Raw genomic sequence first — 27840 nt, forward strand, 5'->3', positions numbered from 1 at the left:
GGTGGCAGGGCGTGCGCGCAATCGACACGGTCGCCCTCGCTTGCGTGCCCGCTCCATCACACTTCCACATTTGCCGTTGTTAATTGCGTGGCGGGGCGCTGAAAGAGGCTCGTTCACGGCCCGCGCCCTCGATTTTCAGGTCCGCGCGCCAGGTGAAAACAACAGCACTCTGCGCAACTAGCAACGTGGCCCGTATACATCTATATTATTCGCTTCCCCCGCACCCCCCCTCTGAATGCACACATTGACAGGCAGACAGGCAGCTGGCGTTACACTATTATTTTAAGCAAATTGAGCGAGCGGTGCCGTCTATTAAAAGTAATTTTTAAATCCGTTAACGGTGATCCCAAAACGGTCTCGTCTTGGAAGTGACAGGTACAAGTGACCCATGCCAGCCGGGCGACTGATGCAGTGGCGAGCACTTAACGTGCTGTTGCGTGATTCTGCAGCGTCTGATATTATGCCTATGATCTAGACAGCACTTGCAGAATGAAAAAAGGGAGCCACGGGACGCTTAACCCACTCGGCGGGCACGCAATTTTTTTTTATCCTCGAGGCTGGTCGCGCCGTCCGCCACCAAAAAAAAAATCCCTTTCAAAAGTCGGGAGCTCCCACACGTCCCCGTCAATTTGTCTGACCACAGAGCCACGTGCCTTCTCGCTACGCGATAGCGGACCCGAGAGCCGTTGGAGGGGGGGGGGGGCACGCGGGTGTGAAGTTGGTCCTCCCATCTACGAACGGCGCATCGCTGGCCGGAGGAGTTTAGAGAACCCACGCGCGAAAGAGTTAATCAACACAGCCACGGGGACAGCCGCCCATGAGCACGGAGCATCAATCAGCTGTTTCCTGCGCTGGGTCATAAAGCACGCACAAATCACAGGAGGAGAGAGTCAAATAAGACCACAGGCAACAAAAGGGACTGAGGCCGCCCTAAATGAACATGTGATAAATGCACCCTAACTGCACGTGGTTCATTTGTCTGAGACGAGCAGAAGGAAGAGATGAAAAAACATTACATGCCGTATTACCAAAGTTAAACTTTACTGTGATCCAATATTAACCCAAATCTGGTGTCAGAGAGCGGCGAAAGAAAATAGTTATCCCTGAGTATTATTTAAAGTTCTTTTCCCTATATCAACTGAGCACAATATACATCGGAAAAGTGTCGTGAAAAATTCCACGTGCGAGTCTGCCTTGACACCCCGTCAATGAATTACATTTTTATATATATGCACGTAACCTTAAGACATAAAAATTAAACCAAATGATAAAAAATTAAAGCACCAGCTTTTATTACCTTTAAATTAAAAAGGGGACTTTACTTTTTACGATTCCGTAATTGTAACTGTAAATGAAACACTTCAGCGAACCCTTATACGTCCTGCACTCAGTAAAGTATGCGCGTGGTTCAAGACGAGGATTTTTTTTGGCAGATGTTTAGAATTTCTATGCGTGCATCCCACGACCCTATAATTGTTTCCACGTGCGTGCGGGAACTGGCAAGATTTCCACGTTTTGTTTGTGCGTGCGCGCGCACACTGCTGCGTACTCGTGTGCACACGAGCACTGTAGGCAACGGCAGTGGTACGTGCGGGCGTGTGTGCACTTGAGCATGCGTGTCTGTGCGCGAGCGCGCGTGTGTGTCCGTGTGTAGGAGCAAGATTGCCGTGTGCATTTGTGCAGAACCCGCCCAACCCACGGAGCCTGCTGGAATCTCTGTGGTCAGACCAAACCGCCGTTGCGTTCTCTGCCACTCTCCTTTATCTCCCTCTCCCCTTATCTCCAATTCCATCACCTCTATCTTCTCCACCCTTCTGAATATTTCTCTATCGCTCCCCTATCTCTCGGTCCCTGCAACTCTCCTTTAGTCCCTCTCTCCACGTCTCTATCTCTGTCATCCCCGACTATTCTCCATCCTCTACCCAATTCTCCCTCGTATCACGACATCTTTCAGACTCATCCATTCATTCTCTCCATCTCTCGTCTCTGTCCGACTCCCATTTACCCCAGGCACACACCTGCCCAGCCAACACAGCAAGCTTCAACTCCCAGCAACAATGCCTATACTGCTAAACGCCTCACACGGTGACTCACTGTTCTCAGCACTTTGAGGGTTAGCATAACTTTCAACTGAAGAGTCGCAATCGCTTATGTCCGTGATATATCGTGCGCATTATAAAAATGTCATTATCATTGTTATGCACGGCAAGATTAACCTCATGCAATTGGTGCTTTAAAATGCATTCTTTAAACTTCCGCTTGCTACGTGTAGATAAATTAAATATCTCCTACGTGTAAAAGTAACACTTTTAAGGCCTACAGCAGGAAGGAAAAAACTACTTCGTTCATCACCTGTACAGCAAACAGTGCAACGATCAACGGCGTCCACCGTTCTACTCTTTTTAGAGAGTTGTTACCGACAGCTCGGTACACTTGCTCCTCGCTCGTGTTCATCAAAGATGCAGAGCGGGCGACGGGATAGAGTTCCTGCTCGTGCGAAACGACGATTAAAAAAATAAAGAAGAGAGCTCGGCATACGAAACAAAGCGCGATAAACCGCAGCTTGCCCTTAATTTATTTCGAATATTGTAATATAATTCCTACCAACTCGATTAGACATCGTCATTTCTATTGGGACGGAGGAGAGACGGGGGGGGAAACAAGAACAACAACAAACGATCTTCTGGCGGGTGGGGGGGCAGCGATGCGGCTGGCACCCAGGTACGGCGTACGCGAGGGCAAGAGGAGGAAGGGTGTTGCGGCGCTCTGTATGTGGTGGGGGGTACTTCACACACAGGCCATGAATTATTCACGACCAGGACGTGAGCAGCTCTCCGATGAGCAGCGCAGGTTGTTAGTGGGTGGGGGAGGGGGAGGGTTTGGGGCTGGGGAGCGAGGGGGAGCGGTGGGGCGAGCGGTGGAAGGAGTTTGGTGGGAGGGAGGGAGGGCGGAGGAGGAGGAGGAGGGTGGACAAAACCCATCAATCAAGACCAACATATCACACCGCGGCCAAGAAAACATAACAATCACAGAGCAGCTAAACAAGCAATTTTCTGACTCTTAATGTTTCCAAAGTACAGCCTAAATATGTATTTTTTTTCCCCCGAACATAATTTTAGTAGATATGCTTTAAAGACGCGTCCACGGTAATAGTACCATTTATTGCAAAATAACATCGTGACAAATGGATGGCCATTGTTAGGCTGTGAATTATATCAATCAGGAAATGGTATATTTCCAATTGCTGCTATTTCCATAATAAAGTGTTGGAGGCAACATGAAACGACTTGTTCTACAGCTTTGTGATTTCCGCCACCCCCCCTCCCCCTGGAGAAAGAAAGCCCTCGAAGTGTGTTTTTATTTTAAGCGGCTCAGGGAATTTCGCGAAGCTGCCGGTGCTAAATTCACTTCCCCCAAGTAGACAAGCCATGGTCTTCCCAATCACAACACGAATCCACGAAGCAGCGGAAAAGAGTTAATGGTTTTCGTTAAAAGGGCCAGAGGCACTGATATGGGCTTAAGGGACCTCTGCAGCACTGCCAGTGTGAAATTGACAATATTTGTGTTTACGTATCTCTTTTTTATTGCAAAATTTGTATAAAATGACGACTTATAATTTACGTAAAGTGCTCCCTCATTAAATTGTCATATTTAACATTCAACGAAAACTGTCCCCAACTTGGAAACTAAATGGGTCGCGCGTCGCATCGAAAATTCAGACCATTCTGACCTTTCAACCCCTTAGCGCGGGAGCTCAAAAAATGTAACTTACAAAATACGCGTGTCGCGCGCGGACAGGCGGCGGCACTGCCACGGGCACGAGCGACGGATGGGTGGCATCCGTCCCGTGCGATTTTTTGAGTGGCAGACATGCGGGCGCTAGGGGAGGAAAGGGAGGGAGACGACACCCATCGCGGCCGCCCTCTTTCTCCTCCGCCGAGCGGGCAAAGCGAGCGGGGGCGAACGAGCGAGGAGCACAAACGGGGCTGGGGTCCAATCGGTGGAGCGAGTGGGACCCCATCACTCTGATCCCATGTCAGAGGTTTAATTAGCACACAGCCCAACGCAGCTGAGAGGCAATGGCAGATGAGCACAATTTATTCTCCCCAGGAAGCTTAATTCGGGCCGAAGGTGAAAGGGCAAAAAGGGGGTCGTTTTATTATCTGTCTACCTCCTTCGCATACGGATCTAATATAACAGCCTTGGCCCCCTGTTTATATTCATAAATTGTAAATGGTATGCAGGCCGAGTTGAGGGTTTTTTTCTCTGTCTCTGCCTCCCTCACTTTCTCCCGGCAGTTGTCGCCGACTGCCAAATTTGGCCGGTGACACGGCTAAACCAGAAACAGTCGTCCTCGCCGTGCCGTCAGCCGTCAAGGAAAGATTGATATTGACAGTTGGAATTTGAGAAAAGGTTTCTAAAGACAAAAGTTGGTCAATTTTACAAAATATTTATGATGACAGGGCTGGCGTGCTCAAAGGAGGAAGAGGGCTATATTTTTTTTAGGCTGGCATGTGGCAAGGAAAAAGAAAACTACAGGCACAATGCTAAGCATGACAAAACTAATACATCACAGCAAATAGTTAAATGAATTATTGGTACCACATGCATAAAGTATGACCAAATATATTTTTTTATGAGCTTGCAGATCACTCAAGATGCTGCTTTAGCGTTAAGCAGCTTTTTATCTTGACATATGCTGAAAAAACCCAGAGAGCGTGCACACTCGTCTCTAAATTACTAGTAAAAATAATACGCGTATTATTGTCGCTCTGCAGAAATTGATTAAATATACTCGTACAGAGCTTGTACGTATCTCCAGCATATACACCCACATATACGCAGAGGCAGGCGCATGCACGTGGGCGCACATTTGATTCCACTCATTCAGTAGGCTCGCCGGGAAGCGGGAGACGCAAGGCCATGACAACAATTTGAAATCGGATCCGCCCGTTCAATGCGCGACACCGAACGCGCCGCACGCACACACACACATCGCCCGAACGCGAACAATTTCAATCGCGTAATTAATATTCGCGTCTCCAACCTTCACTCGGGCCTTGACGATGGACAACGGCGCAATCATGTGACATCGGGGGGGGGAGGGGGGGGGCCAAGCGGCACCACCGCGACGCCCTCTTTGCCGTCACGACCGATTCGGTCGAGCGACATGAGCACACGTGCGCAAGCAGGCTCGTGGCCGGTGCTGCTTTAACCGCCCCCCCCCCCCGCCTTTGATTAGCCCCCCCCCCCCCGGCCACTATAGCTGGCGCTGAAGGGGGTGACGACATGGGCAGCAGTCTCGGGGCGAGCACGACAAGCGAAGGAGGCTGCAGCGCCAACGCGTGCCCGACGCCAGGAAGTAATATTTATTAAGGAAGTCACTGCAGCTATGCACTTTTAAATCTAGATTGGAAACTACTTCATTTATTACTGCTTTTTTGCATTTCGTTTGCCGTCCTTTGCCCACACCTGGAATTATCAGGGTTGGATACGTACGGTGCGAAAGAAGATTAACATACATACGGTTTGATTCTTTCGGTAAAGTGACATACGTATAAAATAAAATAAGCATGGTCTGCATGGTCTGCTGCTGAGGCAGACTGCTTTCCCACCTGATGACGGACGCTTGTGTTGCGCCCGAAACGTCGTGATTCATTTTATACCTACGTGACTTTACCAAAAGAACCAAAGAGCATGGATTCCTGCAGTCACGAAAGCTTCAAATCAATACATACATACATAATAAAAGAGCAAAGTTCCCAAAAACACGGGATTTCTTTGTGCATTTGTGCCGTACAAGAGAATACCGATGCCAAAAAAAATGGACAGCCACGGTCAAGATTCCTTTTTTTCCCCATGCAGATTTTTTTGGTTTTGCTAACCTCTAAATTCCAACCCCTGTATTGTAATTCACTCGGACTCTCGACCGCATAATAAATTCCTCTTCTGCGTGGCTGCTTTTAAAATCGATGTAGGGCATTTCCAAATGTTTGCCGGCTAAAAACATTTTAAAAGGGCCATTCTTTTTTTTTGTTGGAAATACTTCACCGTGAACGAAGCTACATGCAGGTGGTTTTCGTTTGAAGCCTTTATAGTTGGTGGGGGGTTTTTTTAAACGTATTTTTTCTAACTATAAGGTTGCATTTTTCACCGTCAAAAACGGTGAGCGTGACGCTACAGGGCTGGGTGTCTCTCAGACCACCCTCGGTCCAAGCGGTCCAAGCCTGACAATTACTCGGCACATGCGCCGAATGAACAAATGAATTAAAAGGCTCTACGCTTAACGAGGCAATGGGCCCGTTGAGATGAGTATTGTGCAGTTCAGGGGCATTCGCAATATCCAATATTCTTGTTTTTTCATGATCCAGGATATCCTTTTTATGAACCAAAGGACTATATGCAATGGAGCAAACCCGAATCAATATAAATGTAAAGATGCATGTATTACTCAATTAATGTCAGCTCTTTGGCTCATGATATGCGCGTGGAATTAGTTGTGTTCAAATAAAGTTATTCAATTCATTTGTGTTGTATGTAATCGGTTCACGTAACCCGTGCAGCCACTACCATTCACTTTAATGAGTAAACATGATAATTTAATCGTGAATGGAATTATACTTCGAATAAAGATCATTAATTAAAGAGAATTTCTAGGGGGATGGGGGTGCCGGGATAAGGGAAATTTTTTTATCCTTAACTCAAACATTTTCACCGAAGAATATTCATAAACGATTTGCATGGTTAGTTACGTGCGGTGCAAAAAAAGTTCACACATACACACACGACCCGCACGACAACTCATTTACATAGAGCATAACTGATCCATTCGAAAAGCTATTTAGTCAACCTGTGGCATGTGTTGCTTCAAGAAAATACACACAACTCGGAACTTAACAAGATCAGCTTGCAATACACGAATTAACCTACAGTGTGTCCTCAAAATACAGTGGGTGGATATACCATGCCCTGTGGGTCCGTATACCGTGCCGTGTATGTAATGGGGTTTTTAGTGGGGCTTGTAAAATTTTAAAAGACGTTGGGAAAACTACCGAAAATCACACTCCCGAAGCGGAACAAGTAAAGAACTTGCAAAGCAACGACAACTCGTCGCGAGCTGTGTCTCCATGCTGCGCAGAAACATCACGTGCCAGTGTTAGTACAGTGCTGGACAGTAACCACCGGGGCACTGGTTTGCGTTCCAGAATTGGTTTGTGATTTTCGGTGGTCTCAGCGATGTCTTTTTTCACCACTACTCTTTTACAACAAAACGTTTACATGAGTTGCAACACAAAAAGCTATTCAACTCAACAACGCAAGCTGCAAACGGGCTAGGTTTGTTCGCCATGCAAATAACGCGGTTTCGTTACTGCAGATCGAGAGCAACCCCCGCCACCGAATTAGCCCGGTATTTTCGGGGGTAGCGGTTACGTCCTACGAGCAGCACCACCGCCACGACCACCAGCACCACAGAAACGCAAACTTGTCCTCCGCCGGCTCTCAGCCCCGTAACGAGATACACGCGGGAGCCCCACGCTCGTTTGAGCAGGAAACCACTTGGCCGTTTTTTTATGTTGTTTTAACGTTGCATCTCAGAGTACGGACACCCCAAGCGCGTGTGGGGGGGCCGAGGAGCCGCATCAGCGAAAGATTACAGGCGAAGATTACAAACGTTGTGCCGAGTGGCTTGCTACTCACTCTGAGGTAGTTGAGGGTGATGTTGGTCAAGCCGTTGCGAGTGATGTTCTTAGACAGCTGCTCCAGCATGCTCGGGTCTTGCGCCTTCATTGATGTAAGACAGAGCGAAAGAGAGAGAGAGAAAAAACAGAAAAAAAGAAAGCAGAAATGTATGTCAGTGCTAATCCAAATTAATCCCACGGCTTTGCAGAATTACACCTAATCCAACCCCGTCGGAAAAAAAATACTCCCGACTCAAATTTTTACCTACTTTTTAGTGAGTTAATCCCCAATCTCACGCTAACGTCTGTGCCACGCTAACGTCTTTGGTTAAGTGTCCTTACAAGGGACTGAGAGGTGTCTAGCAAGGCTCAGGAGGTGATGCGCTCACCTTTGATCCATGTTGCGCCCGTTTAAAAACTGGCTTTGCCTCTCCCACGGCGCCCTTGAAACAAAAAAAAACCTTTAAACCTACTCGTCCCATCATCGAGCGAATGTCGCAAAATTTGCAGCTCTGCCTTCGCAAAGTGCGCTCCACCTTTGTCCGAACACTGCCACGGCCAAATTAAGAGTGTTCGGGATCGAGTGTGGATCGTGCCACTCGAAGGGCTTGCTGTCCTAAAAAAATTGCAATGTACCCCTTATTAACGAAGGCTTGCAAAGAGAGTCCATTGTTCGGTGGCAATTTTTTTGATTTACCGATAAAGGCCAATTTTGTTCCCGGTGCATTTTGGGGCGGTAAATTAACGTGGCCACGCCACCCAAAATCTCACATTTTTAATTTAGCTTTATTTTATTTAGAATCCACTTTTCTCAAAGATTAAACCAAATGAAGTGACTTTGGTGCAGGCCAGACTTAATGTTCCTGGTATTTTTTTTTGTCAAGTAAGCTCAGCCTAACTGGGAACAGGAAGGTGGGCCTGCAAGGGGCAGTAAAGGAGGGGATGATTGCTGAAATACTACACCACATCCTCAAATTCTTTCCCTGTGGAGGCAAAACAAAGATGCAGCCGCAGGCAGATTCCAGTTCGGCTCAGTGATCAGGAATGCACGTGGCAATGGACAAAGGACCATATCTGCTGGGCCGGCGTGAACGCCCAACGGCAAAGCGAGCGGCTCGATTTATGAAAATTTAAAAACTGTCGCAGCGGTGGAGAGTTCGCAACGGAGGGGCAGGCTCGTGGAAAACTTTTCAACCCAGTTGCGTCCCCAGGCGAACGCGCCGAACGAACATGCTTGCCTTTCAGTGCCGGTTCTGCAACTATTTGGGACGAATCTGCTACCCATCCGCAGCAAATCGGCGGGAGTTCACACTGCGGCCAGTTAATGCTATAGGCTCACTTCACATCTCCATCAAGTCGTACTCTCACCGGCAGTCAGTCGCCTTCTCATCACTCTACTGCCACTACTGCCATGGCCACCGCTCCAACGAACATCGCTCCTCGATTCCTCCACCCATCATTAGACCTCCTTTGCCAGTACCAAAATATAATAATAGGGGTTTTCCCCTTTTTTTCTGGCAACAAAACTGAAACCTTTTTACAAGGATTCATGTCTGCATTAACCACAATACTCGCAGTCAAAATGCAAACAAAAAACACACTATGATAATATATGCATTGTCCTTGAAACTGATTGGTCCACACCAAGGGATGGCTTTCTTTTGAGCCTCGACCCAATTGGTGCTCGACCAGAGGATGCATTTTGACTGCAAGTATTGCGGTTAATGCAGACATGAATCCTTGTAAAAAGGTTTCAGTTTTGTTGCCAGAAAAAAAGGGGAAAAATCCTCCACCCATGTTGAGCACTCGGGTCTACCAAACTGACCGTTTCGTCTCAACCATGATGTGTGCAAGCACAACACTGCAAGTCACAACACTTCTCTGGAATTCGTTTGGGCCTTTGCTCAGCAACCGTGACTTAAAAAAAAGAAATCTCTGTGCTCCATCGCGGCGATGGCACTCGCGATGTCGTGTAGGCCGAGGCGCACGCCAGCATCGGTCGCTCAACGTGGGCCAACCTAACCGGGTGGCTGGGTTTTGTGACAGAAATCAAAAGTTAAAATGAATCGGGCAACATCTTCAACAACTACACCAAGAGGGGCAAGTTAAAATAAATTGTTCTTGGAAATAAATTGCATGAATTTTCTAAACGTGGGAATTTTCTTAATATGCATTATTTAAAAAAAAATGTCAGTTGCATTTGTATAATTAAATAACGCATGAGCAGTAGGCATCACCTTCAAATAACATTCTAAAACTGGCTTTGTTCATTAAGATGCAATAGGTGACACTGGTTCAACAGCAGAGCGTATTGCTCTTTATCATAACAGGAGCCAGTGTCGGAACGCTGCCGCGGTCGTTCGCCGCGTATGGAAATATGAACCCAGGGCCGGGTTCGATTCCTGGCCATGGCTTTTTTTAATCAGTGGCGAGTGAAATCGAAACCCCCGCCCCCCCCTTTCCCAATTTGTACCGACCAGCGTGGTGAAGTATGGTTAAACAACCATCATGACCAATATGGCATTGGGAAGCTTTTATCCAGCAGTGCAGTGAAAAATTATAATAATAAGGTATACAATTCAATCACATGAAATTTAATATATAAAGAAATAGTATTGCTTGTTAGCACTGATAACAAGAATATACTAATTACAACATGATCACATATATTTTTTAATTATTATTATTGTGCTTCAAAGCAACCATATTACTGATTGTATTACAGTCAGCGCTATCAGTATCATTAATACAAAACACCAGAAGAGCATTGGGGCAGTCGTTACTGCACCGCGCCCTGCCTGAGTTCAATTCCCGGCCAAAGCGAACATCAGTTACAGCCGAGCCAGTCCTGGTCATCCCAACCCGTACTACTTTTCACCAACGCATAGTAAACAGCATGGTAAAGAATAGTGAAACAACCACAAAGACTGACAAAGGGCTATAAAATGAATGTTATTTTTCACCAACAGCTAACAAACAATTTTTTTTTATTCTGATAAATTCCAAACCACCACACGGGCTCCCTTGCTGGTATTTACAGTTAAATATTAAAACCAGGATTTGTGGAGAGGGGACCCCAACAAATATAGAAATAATGCATGCCTATAATAAAAAAAAAATTCGTTTGATGGAGGCGTCAGTGTCGGATCACACAAAAAGCCTGATATTAACCCGAGTCTTCCTTAGCCGAGTGGTGTACATCGTTACGCACCTTTGGCACACGATATAATCAGACGTACGGGTGATAATTTTACATCTCAGCTGCTTTTATGGCTGTCCGTGGGTATGAAAGGCGGCCAGGCGTAGCAAACTGTGCTTACACAGGCCCGGATTTTATATTCCCTCCACGGCTGGCCTCTCTCAGATCCTCCATCCTCTCCAGGACCGTGTGGCTGGCATCATCGTGGGGAAAAATAATTACCATCCCACCGCAAGAAAGTAGAGCCACACTCTGCACTGCAGGCCAGCCCCTCTCACCGCTAAAAATAGACGGCGTGTCTGGAACATTTTTGCACATAAAGCATCTAAACATTCCTCCTCCCATTTTATTACACAAGCCAGCGTTTTGCCCGCCGCATTTTATTGGTTGCTTGATTTAATTTTCCGAAAGTGGATTTAATTTTTTTAATTTGCAAAAGAAGGCACGAGATAGGGTTAGTTTTCGTAAAAAAAAAATTAAGCGTGTACGTTTTTTGTTAAACCAAGTTACTTTTCACTCCAAATCTGCACCATGTTAAATTGATACCTTCGCAATATTTACGTCATAAAATGAACATTGGCAGAATTTGGGAATTTTTTTAATGCCATTTACATTTTTAGATATATAAATGTACGTATAGTCGCTTAACCTCCCCCCCTCACCCCACGAGTACTAAGCGGGCAGCTGCTGGTGCAAGTTGCACGCGAGCCGAGTTAATAGCTCACGGAGCCCGGCCCTGGCCGCGTGCGTTCAGTGTCTCTGTCATGTCCGAATTACTCGGCGGGGTGCTATTGTCAACATGGACCGGGTGGCAGCGGCTGATCTGATCAATGCGTCTCGACGTTGATGGGGCTTCGATGGAGTGCGCCCTCCACAAAATAGGCAGGCGCGTTTCCGGGGCAGACCCGTCGTCCCTCTCCGTTTGGAGAAGGGATATAAAGAGAAAAAGAGTCCCTCTGCTGTGCCCCTCTCCACGGGAGACAAAAAAAACCCGCTCCTATTCACGAGGCTCGGTTTAGGCGGGACACGATCGGCTTAAATGTGTGTGAAAGATAAATCGGCCTGCTCTTGGATGCAATTGACCTCCACCGATGCCCCGGACTGGTCTTTTTAAGACCGGCGTTACACGGATGCAGGCGAGAGAAATGCGGCCGGTGCTCACAAAGAGGATTTTGTTTGGAACAATTTGACGTGGGGCGTATTTACACCCAAAAGAAAAAACAAACCTGCCCCGGAGCTCTCCTCCACTTGGAAGGCGGAAACGGCCGCAGAAAGCAGAGCGGTCAGCCGCGGTGTGTTACTACGCGTGCGTGCAACAACATGGAGGGGGCTTGTCCGTGCCGCGCTCGGGCACGACGTAGGGCGATGCGAGCGGTGGCACGGCACGCGCAAGCGGTCTTGGCTGCAGCGTGTCCGCGGGGGGCGCAGCGCTCGTGCCCGAGGCGGGCAAGTGCCCTTGCGCACGGTGGCCGACAAGCGAAATCGGCAAGCCTATTTTAAAAAAACTAAACTTATAAACTATTTTTTTTTCACCACGTAAGGCCCACTGAGCTATATAGCTATTTTTTCAGAAGTGATCTGGCCACAAATGAGAGCCCAACGAAGTGGCTTATCACATGGCAATTTATAACAGCCAAATACTCTAAACAAGTGATGTTGATTCTAAATGTGGAGGGAAACACCGGAGGACCTGAAGAGAAATCCAACTGACCACGGGGAGAGATACACACAAACTCCAAATATACAGAAGGCTTCAGTCGGGATCGAACCCACAACCTCCTGTGTACCAGGTGAGGTAGTTCACATCTCACGAGTTCACGCTATTGTACGCGGCAGCACGCGGTTGACCAGTGCCGCTCGGGCGACGCGAGGGAAGTCAGTCGGGGGAAGGACGCGGCGCCACACTCACGTGCACGGCAAGGAGGCTGCGCGGGATGAGCTCCCGGTGCTGGCGTATGGTGAAGTGCCATGATCGGATCCTCATCATGTCGTCGAACGCGAACTCCAGGATGAGACGCCCCTCCGTGCACACCTGGGAGAACCGCGGGCAGGGAGGGAGGGAGGAGAGAAGAGGAACCCAGGGAGGCAGCGTGAGTCAGGGGTGGGACAAATTTAAGCGTGCCACAACGTGGCGGCAGCAGCAGCTTTGCGATGGCGACACGGCTGATGAAGGGAAAATTATGAAACTTGCATAATTTATCTGTGTGTGTGTCAAAGAGAGCGTTTGTTATACATTGAGTTCCACTAGCAAATATCCAATATCCACATTGTTAAGCCATTTAATGGTCTAATAATAGCAAGCAGAGGAACGTTTTGTCAAATTCATATTGCCGTAGGTGCATGTTGCCACTATAAGGACATCGTTTTCTTAGAGAGTAATCACCCGCTAAGGGGAAATAAACAAATAAATAAAACCGACTTGCTTTAAATGAAATGTTTAGAAATTTCAACCCAACAGGTGCTTTTTAGATAATGACAAAAAAATATATAAGTTTAGAATTGTTTCCTCTCTCCCGCATAACACCCACAACTCTTTGCGCTCCCCATTACCCCAGCACCGGGTGCCGTTCCGCCCACCACGAACGAGCCATGAGAATCTTCACAGCAGCTTTATCTCACTCAGCCCAGCAGGCGAGGTCCGTGAGAACACGTGCAACCAAAAAAAAGTGCTTCTGATTGTCTAATTCCCATCCCCCACTGCTCAAGACCCCCACCACCAGCCCCCCCCCCCTTCTTCACCCCTCCCCCCACCCCCTCCCACCACACAGCCCCCCATCGTCCCACCTTCCCCGTTCCCCCACTCCCCCTCGCGACCCCTTCCCCATCCTCCCCGAGCACCCCCCTCCTCCCCGTCGCCATGACAACCGGAATCACTGATTAGTTGCCTGGGCAACCGTTCTTGGCCACGGTCCAGTGAGCGTGCAAAGCCTCTTTCTCGGTAGGGGGGGGGAGGTGGTGGTGGTGGTGGGTGGATGGGGAGGCAGGGGGGGGGCTGGGGAGCCGGTGGGGGTAGTGGGGGGGGGTAGGGGGGGGGTCTGTCACGGTCTGCTGAGCTTTGAGCACGTGAGGTTTGTGCTCGATTGTGGTGGCGCCTGGGCGCTCACGGTCCGTGCGTTGTTCGTGCGCTGCGCACGCGGCATTAGCGCGGCTCGTGCACCGCATTTCTTCCTTTTCGATGAACGTGGCGTTCCCCCTCTTTTCGTGTTTTCGTTTAAAAAGGAACGCGAGACGCTCGCTGCGTAGCCAATTGACGCGCGCGCATTTTATTTATTTCCAATTTAATTATAATTATCAACCTCGCTGCACACGTATCTGTGAACAAGATGGTACCGATTTTACGGTACACATTTCCACGTCCACATAGGTGCACACACACACACACGTGTGTGTGTGTGCGCGCGCGTGTGTGTGACGGCACGCGTGTGTGTGACGGCACACGACGCCTGTCCCGAACGCTCCTATTTATAATACAGGCTCTCGCATTTCATTGTGACTGTATTTGCACGCCGGTAAAACGGTGGCCTAGCCCCCCCACACCGTACCGGTACATTAGAAGACACCGTGTCTCCACCTGCGCGCTGTGTGCGATTTGCCGATATTTGTTCAGAAGCCCGGGGTCTCATTTCTATGCGGCTGCTCGCTCGCCCCCCCCCCCCCCCCCCGTTGTGCCACAACACGGCCTGTATGTTTAACATTAGTTATTGTTGCCGTCCAGCACCCCCCCCCCCGCTCCACGAAAACGACGTCGGCTCGTTCGATCGCGTCGCCGCCTGCCGCAGAGGCCACGACGGCCGGCCGTGGTGTCGTGACCGCGCGGCTCCCGGCAAGGGGAAGGGAGTTCCATCCTCGAGAGATTTTCATTAGTGGGGGGTTGGGTGGGGTGGGAGCAAGAGGCGGCAGCAGCAGCAACAACAAAAAGTCGCCTCGCCGACGGCGATCGCCCCCCACGTGCCGGGGAGACGACGGGAAGTCTGCAGGCCGCCGCTTCGCTCGCGCCCCCCCCATACCTCCAACCCGGAGCGAGGAGCGCATGCATGGCACGAGGAGGCCAACGGGGCAAAAAGAAATCACCGCCTTCAGAAGGCGCTGATCTAGTGAACATCTTGAAGATCTGACAGAGAGCAGATACATTGCCCCAGCGTCGCATTAAGTCAATTCTCGGGTGAGACGCAGCACTGTTATCAAAAACCCGAGCGCTTACAAGCGCCGGTGTTGGAAAATACTCGGGGCTTGCCAGAGTTCCGGGTGGGGGCTTCTCAGCAAACCGCGACATGGGCACTGCTGCACGGCCTAAGGCGCTCGACATCTCCGCAGAGTACGGGGGGCATAGATGAAGCATAGAGGACGTGGCCAGGCTTTTCTGGGCATCGCCTTGACGCATCTGCCAAAGCGGCCTGCGACACCTCGGCGGTGCGTGACCCTGCCAATGTTTGGTTGTGACCAGTCACCCAGTCCAGGTGCGCTTGCCAGCACCCCCCCCCCCCCAATCCGCGGTGACCTCCTCCCTGCCCCTCGTATCACCGAGGGTTGGCAAACTCGGCTCTCACGATGCCACCCGTGCCGTGGCTCAAAGTCGACTCAACGTGCCAGGAACGCAGACCAAAAAATTGCGGTTCTTTGTTGATCTACCGGAAGTGGTGGTGACGCCCGCCGAAAAGGTCGCATCGGTTGGCTAGCGTGCCTAACCTTACCGGCAATAAACTAACTATGGTCACCAATTACCGCACGCGGTGGAAGCAGCAGGCGTGTAAAGATGCATCGATTAAAATATTTTACGCTCGCTAAACCCGCATTGAATTGTTGCGCCGCAAAAAGCTGTACGCAATTGGTTTCCATAGACAGTGTAGACCACAAGAGATTGTACATTCACTGCAATGATAAAAAAAAAGTAGAAATATCTTGAATCGTATCGCGATTCTGAATGACAATTCACCAGACTGCAAGGGGCAGAGTGGGGGGGGCCACAGGCAATTGTTCCGTCAAATAAACAGTCGGCAAATAACGCAAACATTACCGCCCAAGTCTGCTTATTTTTGTTTAACACGTCGTCGTGATGCGGATGAAGATGACGATAATAGCGACGACGGCACACAAAAGTGAATGGCATACGGTTATTTGCGACGCTCTGAGAAATGATCAGCTTTGGGGTTTTTTTTTCATCAGCTACAATTATGTTAATGGGAAATTATTGCACGTCATGTTAGCTTGTGAAGAATTATATTTCAAAAAGCCTGCATAACATCTAGTTGTCAGAAACAGTCTGTTTGTGCAGACAAGTGTTAACAATTGACAGGTCTCTGCTCATGCTCGGTTATTGTTCAATGTTTTAATTAAATAAGGATCATAGTTCTGTCAGCTGCACTGCACGGGAGCAGAGCTTGCTTGCTCTATGCTGCTTGCTCTATGCTGCTTTGAAGGCACTGGTAAGTAAAGGCTGGTTAGGCCTTGCCTAGCTCTAACAACAAAGGTTGCCTCTGTGCCCAGGTGAGACGAAGCGGACTTCAGGCTTTCCCACAACACACAGCCACTCGCACAAATATAACGATGTACTCAAAACGCGAAGAGAGGCAAATATACCACCAAGCTAAACGTAGCGAATACAAAAAAACACCGAGTGCGATTCTGCAGTTGGCAGTGCTGCACAAGCACAAATAACAAAAGCACCACATTTGTCAATAACACTCGCCCTTCATATCTGCGATGGGCCATTGCCCAAAATGTCACCCTACATCTATATATTTTACTATAATTATTTTTTTACTCATTTGGCAGTATTTGTTAAAAGTTGCGAGTTATACTCCCTTACTGGCAGATAACCAAAAGATGAACAAATGCATAAGCATGCAACCGTGTACACAGAGTAGAGATTACACACATATACACATTTTATATATACCTGACATGAATATCAGAAAAAGACAGCGTGATATTTAGTGATAACGGGTGACAAGGCGTGTTGGTGCTGTGCACTCTCATCCTGGCCGGGCCTGGCATGTTTGTGATGTGCGATTTTGCTATGTTTTGGCGAAATGTCGCCAAATCTATCACCATCGCGTAAGCGGCACTAAAGAGGACCTGTTTGCTTCGGGGGGGGGGAGGGGGGAATGACTTTTTTTTATATAACAGGTGATTAATTTGGCCGGGATCATATTGGGGAAAACAACCCCGGGGGAAATGACTAGAAACTGCCGCATACAATGTGTGTGTGTACGTACCACATTCATCATCATCAACCATGATCAATCCACTGCTGGATCAAAAGGGTACCGTGATGGCGAGATGTTAACTACCTCGTCTGGTATGCAGGAGGTAGTTTGTTCGATCCCGACCCTGACGCCTAAACAATTGGAGTTTGCACGTTCTCTCCGTGGCCGTGTGAATTTTTCTCGGGTCCTCCGGTTTTTCCCTCCACAATTAGAAACATGCGCTTAAAGAGTATTTGGCTGCTATAAATTTCCACGTGATAAGCCACTTCGTTGAGCTATCATTTGTTGACCAGGTCGCTTCTGAAAATGAGCTCTACAATCGCTCAGTGGGCCTTTTACCCCATAAAATAAAGTTTAGTTTTGAAAGGACACCCAAAAAAATAACCCATAAAAACAAATTTTTTCACTATAAGTCCTTTATATGCGTGTTCAATGGGCCACAACCCAGCCCACATTGGTCTTTGAAATGGGCGGCTAGAGTCCTCTCGTCCTCTGGCTTGAGATGGCTGCCACCTATGGGTCAGATGATTGCCTGCCACCATTAAGCAATTGGTAATTAAATATAATTTATTTTTTTTCTAAAAAGTGTAACATTTTGGGAAAAAAATTTCACGAAAATAAATTGTCACGCACAACGAGTCTGTGTGCAAAATGTCAGCTCGATTGGATCACGGGAAGTGGGTTCAAAAACGACCGAAAGATTTGCACGGCCGTAAGCGCGCAAGCAAGCAAGTGAACTTAATATAAAGGATTTAAAAAAGTAATCGTCATCTCATGGGTCCTGCAATGGTAACAATCCATATGGCGCCTGCACACGAGATGATTTTATCACTCCATCTCCACGGTGGGGGATTTTTATTTTCAGCGCGGTCCCCTCCCCTTGGCTGTCACTCTGTCGTGAGTCTCGGCCACACAGCCCCCCCCCCCATCCCTTCGCTTCTCGTCCTGATCTCAAGCCCACTTCATTTTTCTGCAGTCACTATGATGCATCTAACCTGTGCATGCTCTCTCATTCATGTGTTCCTTTTTCTGTCTCTCAGTGTAATTCCAAGCATGCATCTTCTTCCATGCTTCTTCAAGCACTTTTGAGCTATTGTTCCATTTTCTTTGTCAATGGCCATGTTTCTGCTCCGTATATCAAAGCAGGCAATACATTACCTGCCGTGACATATTAGTTGCTATGCGCATGTGTACACACATTACATACACACACACTGCATATATACAGGTATTCAGAATATATATACACACACACACACATATGAACCAGGTCAAGAGAATAATGTTCATGTAATAACAGACACGAGAGAAAAAAAATCGCGCATTTGCTGATACACCATGTTAAAGAAACAGCTGCGGTGGCTCATGCCTGTGATTCAGCGCTTGGGAGACATGAGGGTCAAGCCGCGTCGTGGAAATCCCAAACACCACTGGGCTACCAGGTGGCATCAAATGATGATGGTGGCAGTACAGCAACTGGGTTGGTATATCCTCATTTGTGCAGACCGCATTACTCCTTCACATTCGTGGGTTTCCCAGCGTCTACTACGGTTTCATCACGCATATTTTTAAATATATGTTACATTTCTTATTCCAAATATCATGACAATATAACAACCATCATTTCCAGTACAATTCTTGAAATGTAACTAGGCTTTCGGGAAATGAATTCTGACCACTAGACAATGCCAGGGAGTTTGCACCTTTGGATTCTAAATGCATGTGCATCTGAAGGGCGCCGATGAGGCATGTGATGAAGCTCAGCCACTGGTGTCTTCATTCCCCCGTCAGCTGTCACCCACAGGCACGCGGAGTTACGACGCGACGGACCACATCGCCCGCAGACACTAAGGAGGAACGGGGGACCTCTGGTGTTCTCGGCCTGTGGCCCACGCGACATCACTGTGCATTCTCACCTGGAATGTCAATAGAGGCGGCCCCTGTATGATGATGATGCCATTTGGTAACCACAAGGTTTTTTTTTTACTACAGCAGGTCTTGCTCGTAAAATGTAATTCTCAGTTCAAAATTACCGCTGAAATGCATTATATTTAAGTGATATTGTATCTAATCGATTTCCAGCCACGGCTAACATCAGTGGCAAATGATAAAACAGAACCGATCCTCCACTTTGTCCCCCGCTCCCACCCCTGACCCCCCCCCCCCCAACTTGCTCAGCGTAGGGAAGTAGTAAAAAAAAAAACCCTTTGACCATTACGCATTACGGCAATGGGGAAGGCCTTAATCCAGCTGTGGATTGACAAGGGAGTGTAAATGAATTATGTTACATGATGTGTGCAGTAAACGTATAATGATGCATAAATTAATCGACTAATATCGATGATTAAGCTTGTGGGAGCATGCATCGAATCGATATTATTGCCGTACGTAATGGGCTCATCGCAGCCACTGTGTGCGCTACCCTTCGCCGCAATGGTTGAAAGTCGTTCGCCTTGAGTACAATATAAGTGTCAAGTATTACAATGCGTTAACATGTTGCACAAGGTCCATTGATGTGAATAAATTATGGCGTGTGATTATTTGGGTAGGAGGTAAGCAGAGTAACATCGTTTCATTACCTAACGCAGCATTCGGTTGTGTGTTTATTGTGAATGGAAATTATGCACTTTATTTCCTAGAGAATGTATCAGGTGTAATCTGTTTAAGTATGCTTTAATTAATGATTTCTTAAGCATAAATGTATCTTCATAACATCGTATAAATTCATTAACACGTACATCAGCGGTTGTGTACGCTTATTACGAATCATTTGTTACCGCTAGTTAGAATTAATTAAACCTAACTGACAGTTTAATCAGCTTTAAACATAAGATACAGAGATTAAACAATACTGTGTGCGCACAATGAAATGTTATCACGAAAAACAAGCTGCTCCAGCCAGTCCATTAATGATCCGACAATAAGATACCACACGCATCTTACCGATAAGCAATTATTCACGATTAAAATATGCCTCACAAGAGTTCTGTTGATTAAAATTAAAAGATAAAGAATATATGCAAATCAATCATCAGTTTATCTTGTAGACCGATGATCTGTTAGTATGCCAGTTCCTAGGCATGTAGCGGCACATCGATTTAGATTTTTTAAAATTAGATTATTTTGCTCGCGATACACACACACACTGAAATAATGTGCGTGCGAATCAATCCTTCACAATTTATGCAAAATTTTTGAAAATTATTTTCACCATCAAGCTAAAGTTTTCCAAAAGCGACTTCCACTCTCGTCTGCCGCTTCATTTAATCGTTGTGATCCTGCTCGTCCTTCAACAATGCCCTAGGTGTTTATACTCTGATGTATTTTCCAATTGCACCAATGTGCCCAAAGAAGAAATGTTTTAATCAGTATATATATAGCCTGCTGTTACACGTGTGCTAGAAACGTGCACACCGAATATGAAAATTATTCAAACAAAGAGCTGTAAAGTATGCAAAGAAGTGCGAGCGTGGCGGTGAGATGTTGCCTCCCCTCGCCTGGTACGCAGCAGGTCGTGGGTTCAACCCCGACCCTGACGCCTGTTGCTGTATATTTGAAGTTTGCGTGTTCAGGGGCAGGGCACACGGTACATACCGTGCCCCGCAGCAAGAACTCTCACTGCATCGTGTTGCCGTGACTCCAAAGGGAATCGCTAATTGATCAGAGTAACTAAGTGACCAACGCGTAGGCGGGCATGGACACGGAGAAATGTTACATTTTTAAAAACTCACAGACCAATGCTGTTACAACCCATACTGATAACACTGGTCAACACACTTTTTCTGGCATAAGGTATTCCAACGGTTTTAAGGTAATTTTGGGGTGCTGATTGTCTATCACATCAGGTTTTTGAGATATCAAATATTGCATTTTCAATAAAAACTGCAGAAGAAAAATATTAAATAAATGTGGATATCTACATAAAAATATATTATAAACACACTATCCTAAAAATACAGCACCATATTTTAACACTAAAGCAGTCACTGACTCGCAACAACTTGCAATCATAAGTGACAGAGTTAATTTCGGGTAAAATCTATGAAAATGGGGTATGCCGATAGCATAGAAATGAGATGTGATAGAGCAAATCTGAGATCAGATTTGGAATCAGCACCCTGAAATTAGTCTAAAACAGCTGCAAAAGTCCAGGCCAGAAAAAAAATGTTTTTTGTTGACCAGTGTTATTTAAGATTTATGATGTTGACCAGTATAATAAAAGAAACTTAACATAAAAGCGGGCCAAACAATGATCAATTCTCGAATCGAATCGCGGCCCAAAAATCGTGACGATTCACCGAATCGCCGAGACGTGGAGGAGGGTAATCTCCTTACAGCCTCACCACTCTCTACAAAAACAGCGACGATGCTCAAACCTCCGGCTCACAAGCGCTTGGATTGGCAGTGCCGCTGCTCCGTGAAGCCCGGTTGGCTTGTGGGCGCTCAGCTGACTTTCATCTCTGCGGCTCTAAACGGCAGCGCCCGTCCGCACGAGGCACAACTCTGGCTATCCACCTGATGAGGCCGATTGCTGTAATTACCGGTGAAACGTCACAGTAATCGAATTGTAAATGTTGTGGGTTTACTCTCCAACCACAACGGTGTGCTGAACTAGTAACGAATTGGGCATGTTTTGGTTACGTGACAAACCTTACTAATCTGGCTGTGTCGGGTGGCGGCGGGTTTAACGACACGTTTATATTTACGTGATATAACCCAAAAAAAACGTCTATTGTGGATAATATTGGTAGCGAAAGCCAATGTGCAAGAGAGATGCGCATTCCGGAGCGCCGGTTTGCAAGTCCTGATTCTCTGTCCAACCGCTGCTGCTGCACTACACGCATTGGACATTGGGGTGAATGAAATGTATGCCCACTGTGTGGGGGGGACACTAACAGTGGGGCTGGTCCTACGCATAAGCGCAACTGCGCACGATGAACCTAGCAACCCGGGTTCCAATCCGGGCCAACATCGGTGGCAAGTTTTATAGAGTGGAATCCGAACCGGTTTTGGGGCCTCTCCGAGGTTGAATCTGCCTTAAATGAGTACCCGCTGCAGAGTGTGTGACATCAGCACTGGGGAGACAAAGGTGGTCGGGCGTTGTATTGGCACTGTGCTGGCATGAATATGTTTTAGCTAACAGTCTCTAAAATAATATTCGGGTTATCTTTAGATTTGCTTCATGGAGGAACTGTGTCCTGCCACGAGAAGGTGAATTAATGCACTCACTTGTCGAACAACCAGTGACAGTTACGGTTGGGTTTGCGAACCCATTTGTACAGATTGTGTCAAATGTTAATTGTGGGTGATTTTTTTTTTAAACGTTTCGATGCGAGCCGTGACTAAGATTACAATAGTCTCTTCTGGAGATGCTGTCAGAGGTTTTTTTTTTATATTGCACCATATCCAGTGGATGGCACAGCACAGTAATACTTTGATAATTGCATAGTGCGTCTTCAAATGTGAGGGTTGAACCATTCACCTCTCACACTCTTCCCCCCCAAAACATAGTGATTGTCAAGATGTAGTGTCACGATTCGAGTATGCAATCAATTGTTTTAAACACTGCTGCCAAAACCCCACGGCACGGCCTCCAGTGGCCGTAATGGTGATGTGGACCAAGTACATACAACATGTGCGATTGATAACAATAGGTTTTGCACTTTCTGGCAATAAAACAGATGTTAAGATGTTAACACCAAATAGAATCCTTTTTCAAGGAATCCTGTCTGCATTAACCACACAGTACTTGTGGTGAACATGCAAACAGAAAACATGCTCTGATAATTATGTATGCATTGATTGGTCCACACTGGAGACAACTTGGTTTTGAGCCTAGTCTGAAAGTGTTAGAGCAGAGGATGCCAAAAGGCAAACAGCACAAAGACAATGCACTATCAGGGCATTTAGAGCTCGGGGTGAGCAGCTACAACATGGGACCTGTGCGATTATACGCACGATTAAATGCACGTATCGTGGGACTGAGATCGACGTTGATCGATACAAATCGATGAAAATTTCATGCATAACTTGGCGATGCTGCATTGGCAGTGGTGCACAAGCAAAAATACTCCATGCATTTTGCATTTAAAGGAAAATGCATTTCCCCAAAAACGTCGCCTCTTACACACTGCCATTTAAAGACAGAAGACAGTAACCGTTGTAAAATCGACGCATCGTTTCACCAGCTCATGTCATTTTACGGCCGCGATATTGATTCGTCAAGAAATATTAATCGAGGTTACCCTGCACACGTGCTATGGTGCCACCACATTCTTGCAACCTCTGCCGTCATGCACAAACCAATGTGTTCAGTCAAACCTGAGCCATGCCAGGCAAACATTATTTTTTTAAAGTCTCCCAAATAACGAATACACCAAGGAAATTAATGACAGTGCAAGCATTGACACGCGAAAAGAAGTCATTAAACGAATGCAAGAAAGGGAGGACGCAACGATGAACGATTTAGTGGAGAATCAACTCAATGAATTAGAAACACGACAGGCACATGAATTACACTGCAATTAAGCTAATGAATGAATGGGCATGGTGAATGAATAATGCTCGTATGTTTTCTAGAGGGCTCCTGGTGATGCCAGTAGCGATGTAATCAGTGCCACCGAGGCTGGAGTGCTGGCGTCGGTTAACTTTGCATTGGAGCTGTCAAGAGAGTTTTCTCTCGCCCATCATTTTGCACCCGGGGAAAACCGGCAGGAGCACCGCACCGATTTTATTTGAGTCACAACTATATGAAAGGATGGCACGCAGCTCGAAGGTCATAGTGAGCTTCGAAAGAGAGCGAGAAATGCGGGAGATTGTCAGAGATACGGCGGGTAAGTGAGAAATAGATAGAGAGAGAGAGATGCGTGTGAAAATCCCAACAATCTTCAAAAATAGTTCCGTGAATTCAACATCAATCAAGACCAATATACACGTAATTAATGAGCAGCAAACTCAAAACCGCCGGGGCGCACGCACGGAGACATTCACTGGGCCACAAAACCCACCGGAGGCTCGCGCCAGAAGGGCAGTGGCATTAAGACCCGGCGTGGCGCTGGCGCACGAACAACTCTGCGTCGTGCTGCATTATCGACAGCGTGGCAGAGCGCGTGTCGTCGGGGTGGCTGGGCGTGACACGGCAGGGCAGGAAGTTTCAACACGTGGCGCGTGGGCGATGATGGGCGGGCATCGCAAGCCGTGGTCGCGCCGCGGCTCGGCGGCGCGGGCATACCTTGGTGAACATGGGCTTGCCGTGCTGCGTCACCATGGTGCACTGCTCGCAGTCGAGGGTGATCGCGTTGTTGTGGAACGACTCCTTGGAGTGGCGCAGCATGAAGTACATGTCGCTCACGCCGCCCTCGAAGATGCTCCGGAAGTAGCGTGGGATGAGTGTCCTGCCGATCGCTGCATTGACAAACGCGGGCACGGAACGCAACGGGCAGAAGGGGGGAAGGATGTGCTGTTAAGAGCGGCACAATTTGGCTGTCGATGAGAAATCTATTTCAAAAAGGCAGGTGACCAGTACCTATACTGGAACACCCGACTGCCTTTGTCTTTCCATTTCTGTTAGTGATGACAATACCGCCATCACAGATGCTCGATTCAGGTCAAAATCGACCGAACGGGGTTCAGTCCTGCCGACAGATGCCAGAGATTGAAGTTGTATCGCTTGGATTACACATCACAGTGCCCGATTCAACAGGCACGTGGCGATTCATCCACCAAGAGAATTGATGAGTTGTCACGATTCGCGTTCGACATTACTTTTTTTTTAAGCCATAACAAAGCCGTCGAATTTTCTTCTTCTCATTTTTGTATTGTTTCTTGGTTTGTTTTTACTTCTGTAATGACCTTGCAGTATTGTTTGGTCAATTAACATGAATACAATAAGAGTACTCCATTTGCGTACAATTCACAAAGGGAAAATAACATTCTTAAATGCGTAATTCGATGCGCATATTGTGAGTGCAATGATCAATTTTAAAATCTACTAATTTCCGCACGTGGTAACTTGAATACGATTTACCACACGCAAAGACGATTCAACGTCTGTTAAAACCACACATTTCTACCAATAATGGACATATCAACGGCGACAAACTCAAAATCGCCACGAGGACACGGCGTGCATTGTGCCTTGGTCGTATCGGCGATGCCTAACAAACACAGCCACATAGAGAAACATTTTATTTTAAATGTCGCTTTTATCAATTTTCCTACAGGAAAATTGGTCGCGTTACATTTCCAGACACCCTACAATGTCCCGTGTGCCGTAAACCACAGAGAAAATCCCCGCAGAGCACCGCTCATTACAGTTATGGAGTGTTTTATTGTTTTGAATTAAAAAAAGGTCTCAAATTAATTATTTACCACAACACCAACCTGCAAAATTACAGTGTTTTGACCTGTTGGCTTCTTGGATGGGCCTCAATGTGAGAAAGAAATGAAAGGGTTGCACTAATAAAGATTTGTTTACAAGCCACGGCCAGTTTAATATTTCTTGACTTTATAAATTACATTTGAAAACGTTGGCTATGAAAGAAGACAAAGCGAGGCGTTTTAATCATATCCTTTATATTAATCTTTATTGCTGTTCTTACACAGACTACTGTACACATGGAGCATTATGCATGTAACATATAGTTTGTTATTATTATTTTATTGACAACTAATGAAAAGTGATCCTACATTGCTTTTCATGGGTACTGTGAAATGTACTTATTTATTTACTGGGTCAAATATGATCTAGAGACCATGTGACATTTGCAGTTATTAGGCGAGACTTTAAAACCTCGACGTTTTATTAGATATTCTGACAAGGATCAAATACGGACGGAAAATGGCTGGGAAAAACGACACGTAAATGAAAATCGGTCTCCTGATGGGGGGAGGGAACGGGGAAAAAACAAAAACACGGCTAACGTATTCCTCTGGTTCCCGTCTGAACGTCATTTATACATTATCATCAATCATTAACCCCCATGCCCATCCTCCCAGCACCCCCCCCCCCACACACACAACCCACCACATCGCCCCACACAGCATACACTGCGCAATTAATCACGGCCAACTATAACACAGCCTGATTGATGGCACATTGACAGCTAATATACACAGCAGCCCTCATGGCTATTGCACAGCCACCACTACTTTATCTCAGCCAGGCACTAACGGGCCCCCCCCCCCCGTCCGTCCTCCCGTGCCTGCCCACGCGCCTGCCCACGCAAACAGCACCAAAGATTTCACTCTGCACAAAGGAGGAATCGATTTCCAAACAGATAAATTATATGTTGTGCCGGGATATGTGCCGGATTCAAAGAGGCGGGCGGCGTTACGAGCCCACGCAGCGGACGGCTAACGTGACCAAAGACCCGTTCACCCACTCAACCTCCGGCATAAGATTCCCCTTGTCCCGTCCCCACGACCTTCCGTGAACCCCCTGGCAGTGGACGGCCACATCGCTTGGGATTCTCTGCCGTTCACGCTAACAAGCCGCGTTTTAAACACGGAACGCGGGTCCTGAAGAAGTGAGGAGGAGGGGGGGTGGAATACCCGGCACGTACAAAAAGGACGATTCATTCGGCCTGATAGACATTGGAGAAATAAAAATACAGTAAAGCGTGCAAGACGCAACTAAATATGTTTTACGTCGCGTTCAGTTCTGCATCATCAAAGAAGAATGCGTGTGTAACAACAGCAGATATATTAACTTTGGCGGGTGAGAGCAGGGGAAAAATATGAGGATCAACCACATTCGAATGTTTTTGGGAGAGTTGAGCTACTGCAATCATAAAATAATGGTTGCATTATTACACTGTACTAGCACCATTAAACGTGTTTACAAGGATTTATATTGGCCTTTTGGCTTCACAGGCATGCCTGGCTGTGTCACCGACGAACACAAGTACTACCTGCATAACCCTGCACTTGTCAGCATCCGCGGCGGCAGCAGCAGCAGCAGCAGCCGTGCGTCCCTCGCACATTTTAAACGTCCCACAGCATTTAGCACGCAGGCAGCCAAGACCGAATACGCAGAGGCTTAAACAAAACAACAAACCCAGGTGATAGCGAGAACAAGAGATCGCAAGCGAGAGTGCGCCAGACAGCAGAGAGAGAGAGGCAAAGAGAGCGAAAACGGAGAGAGATAGAAAATCAAGTAAAAAAAAGTGAAGTCACGATCCCTGGATGTGTGGAACAGATGGGGCTGTAAACGGTAGATTTTTAGCGCTCACGCGCTTGTGTGTGTGTGCGCGCGTGCGCACGTGCGCGCGCATGTGTGCCATCGTGTGGGTAAACACAGGCAGCTGTCGGCTGGGGCAACCCGCTCGCCCCACTCGGCTCAATCTGTCCCCACCGCCACCTCCCCAAATGAACAACGTTTAGAAAAGCATATGTTGCTGGAGAGAGCCGGGAATGGGTAACCAGCACTATAAATCAATTAACGCCTCGCTAATTAGTCACAATGAGTGCTGGAACACACTGAATTGCACTCTTCCCCCCTTCCCACAAAACCCCCCTCCATCACCATCCTCCACTGCCCCCCCCCCACCAATATCTCTAAACTCACCTGCTTACTCAATGTCGACTACCTGCACATGCCAGTGCTGAACCCCACCCCCCAACGTCACTGCCTGACATCACCCCGCTGCGTACCCGTTCGCTAATTTTACGTGTGGCCAAAAATCATCGGCCGGCCCATGGGAACTTCCGACTCGACCTAGGTCTCATCCAAGTCTCATTCAGCGAGCGCAATTAT

The 27840-nt window shown here is 47.3% G+C and overlaps 1 protein-coding gene across 13 annotated transcripts in view; it reads right to left on the bottom strand.

Moving 5' to 3' along the window:
- The window catches only part of LOC144717568 (LIM domain-binding protein 2-like), a 173825-nt gene that overhangs the window by 39336 nt on the left and 106649 nt on the right, over positions 1-27840 (bottom strand). For all 13 annotated transcript variants that reach the window (XM_078592993.1, XM_078593002.1, XM_078592990.1 and 10 more), the window contains 3 exons: positions 24316-24488; positions 12788-12910; positions 7699-7782 (listed from right to left, as the gene is read on the bottom strand). In XM_078592993.1, coding sequence (XP_078449119.1) covers positions 7699-7782; positions 12788-12910; positions 24316-24488 — 380 coding nt within the window. The remainder of the gene's footprint in view (positions 1-7698; positions 7783-12787; positions 12911-24315; positions 24489-27840) is intronic.

Source organism: Lampetra planeri, chromosome 4, assembly GCF_965212315.1.
Source record: "Lampetra planeri chromosome 4, kcLamPlan1.2.h2, whole genome shotgun sequence".
NCBI lineage: Eukaryota > Metazoa > Chordata > Hyperoartia > Petromyzontiformes > Petromyzontidae > Lampetra > Lampetra planeri.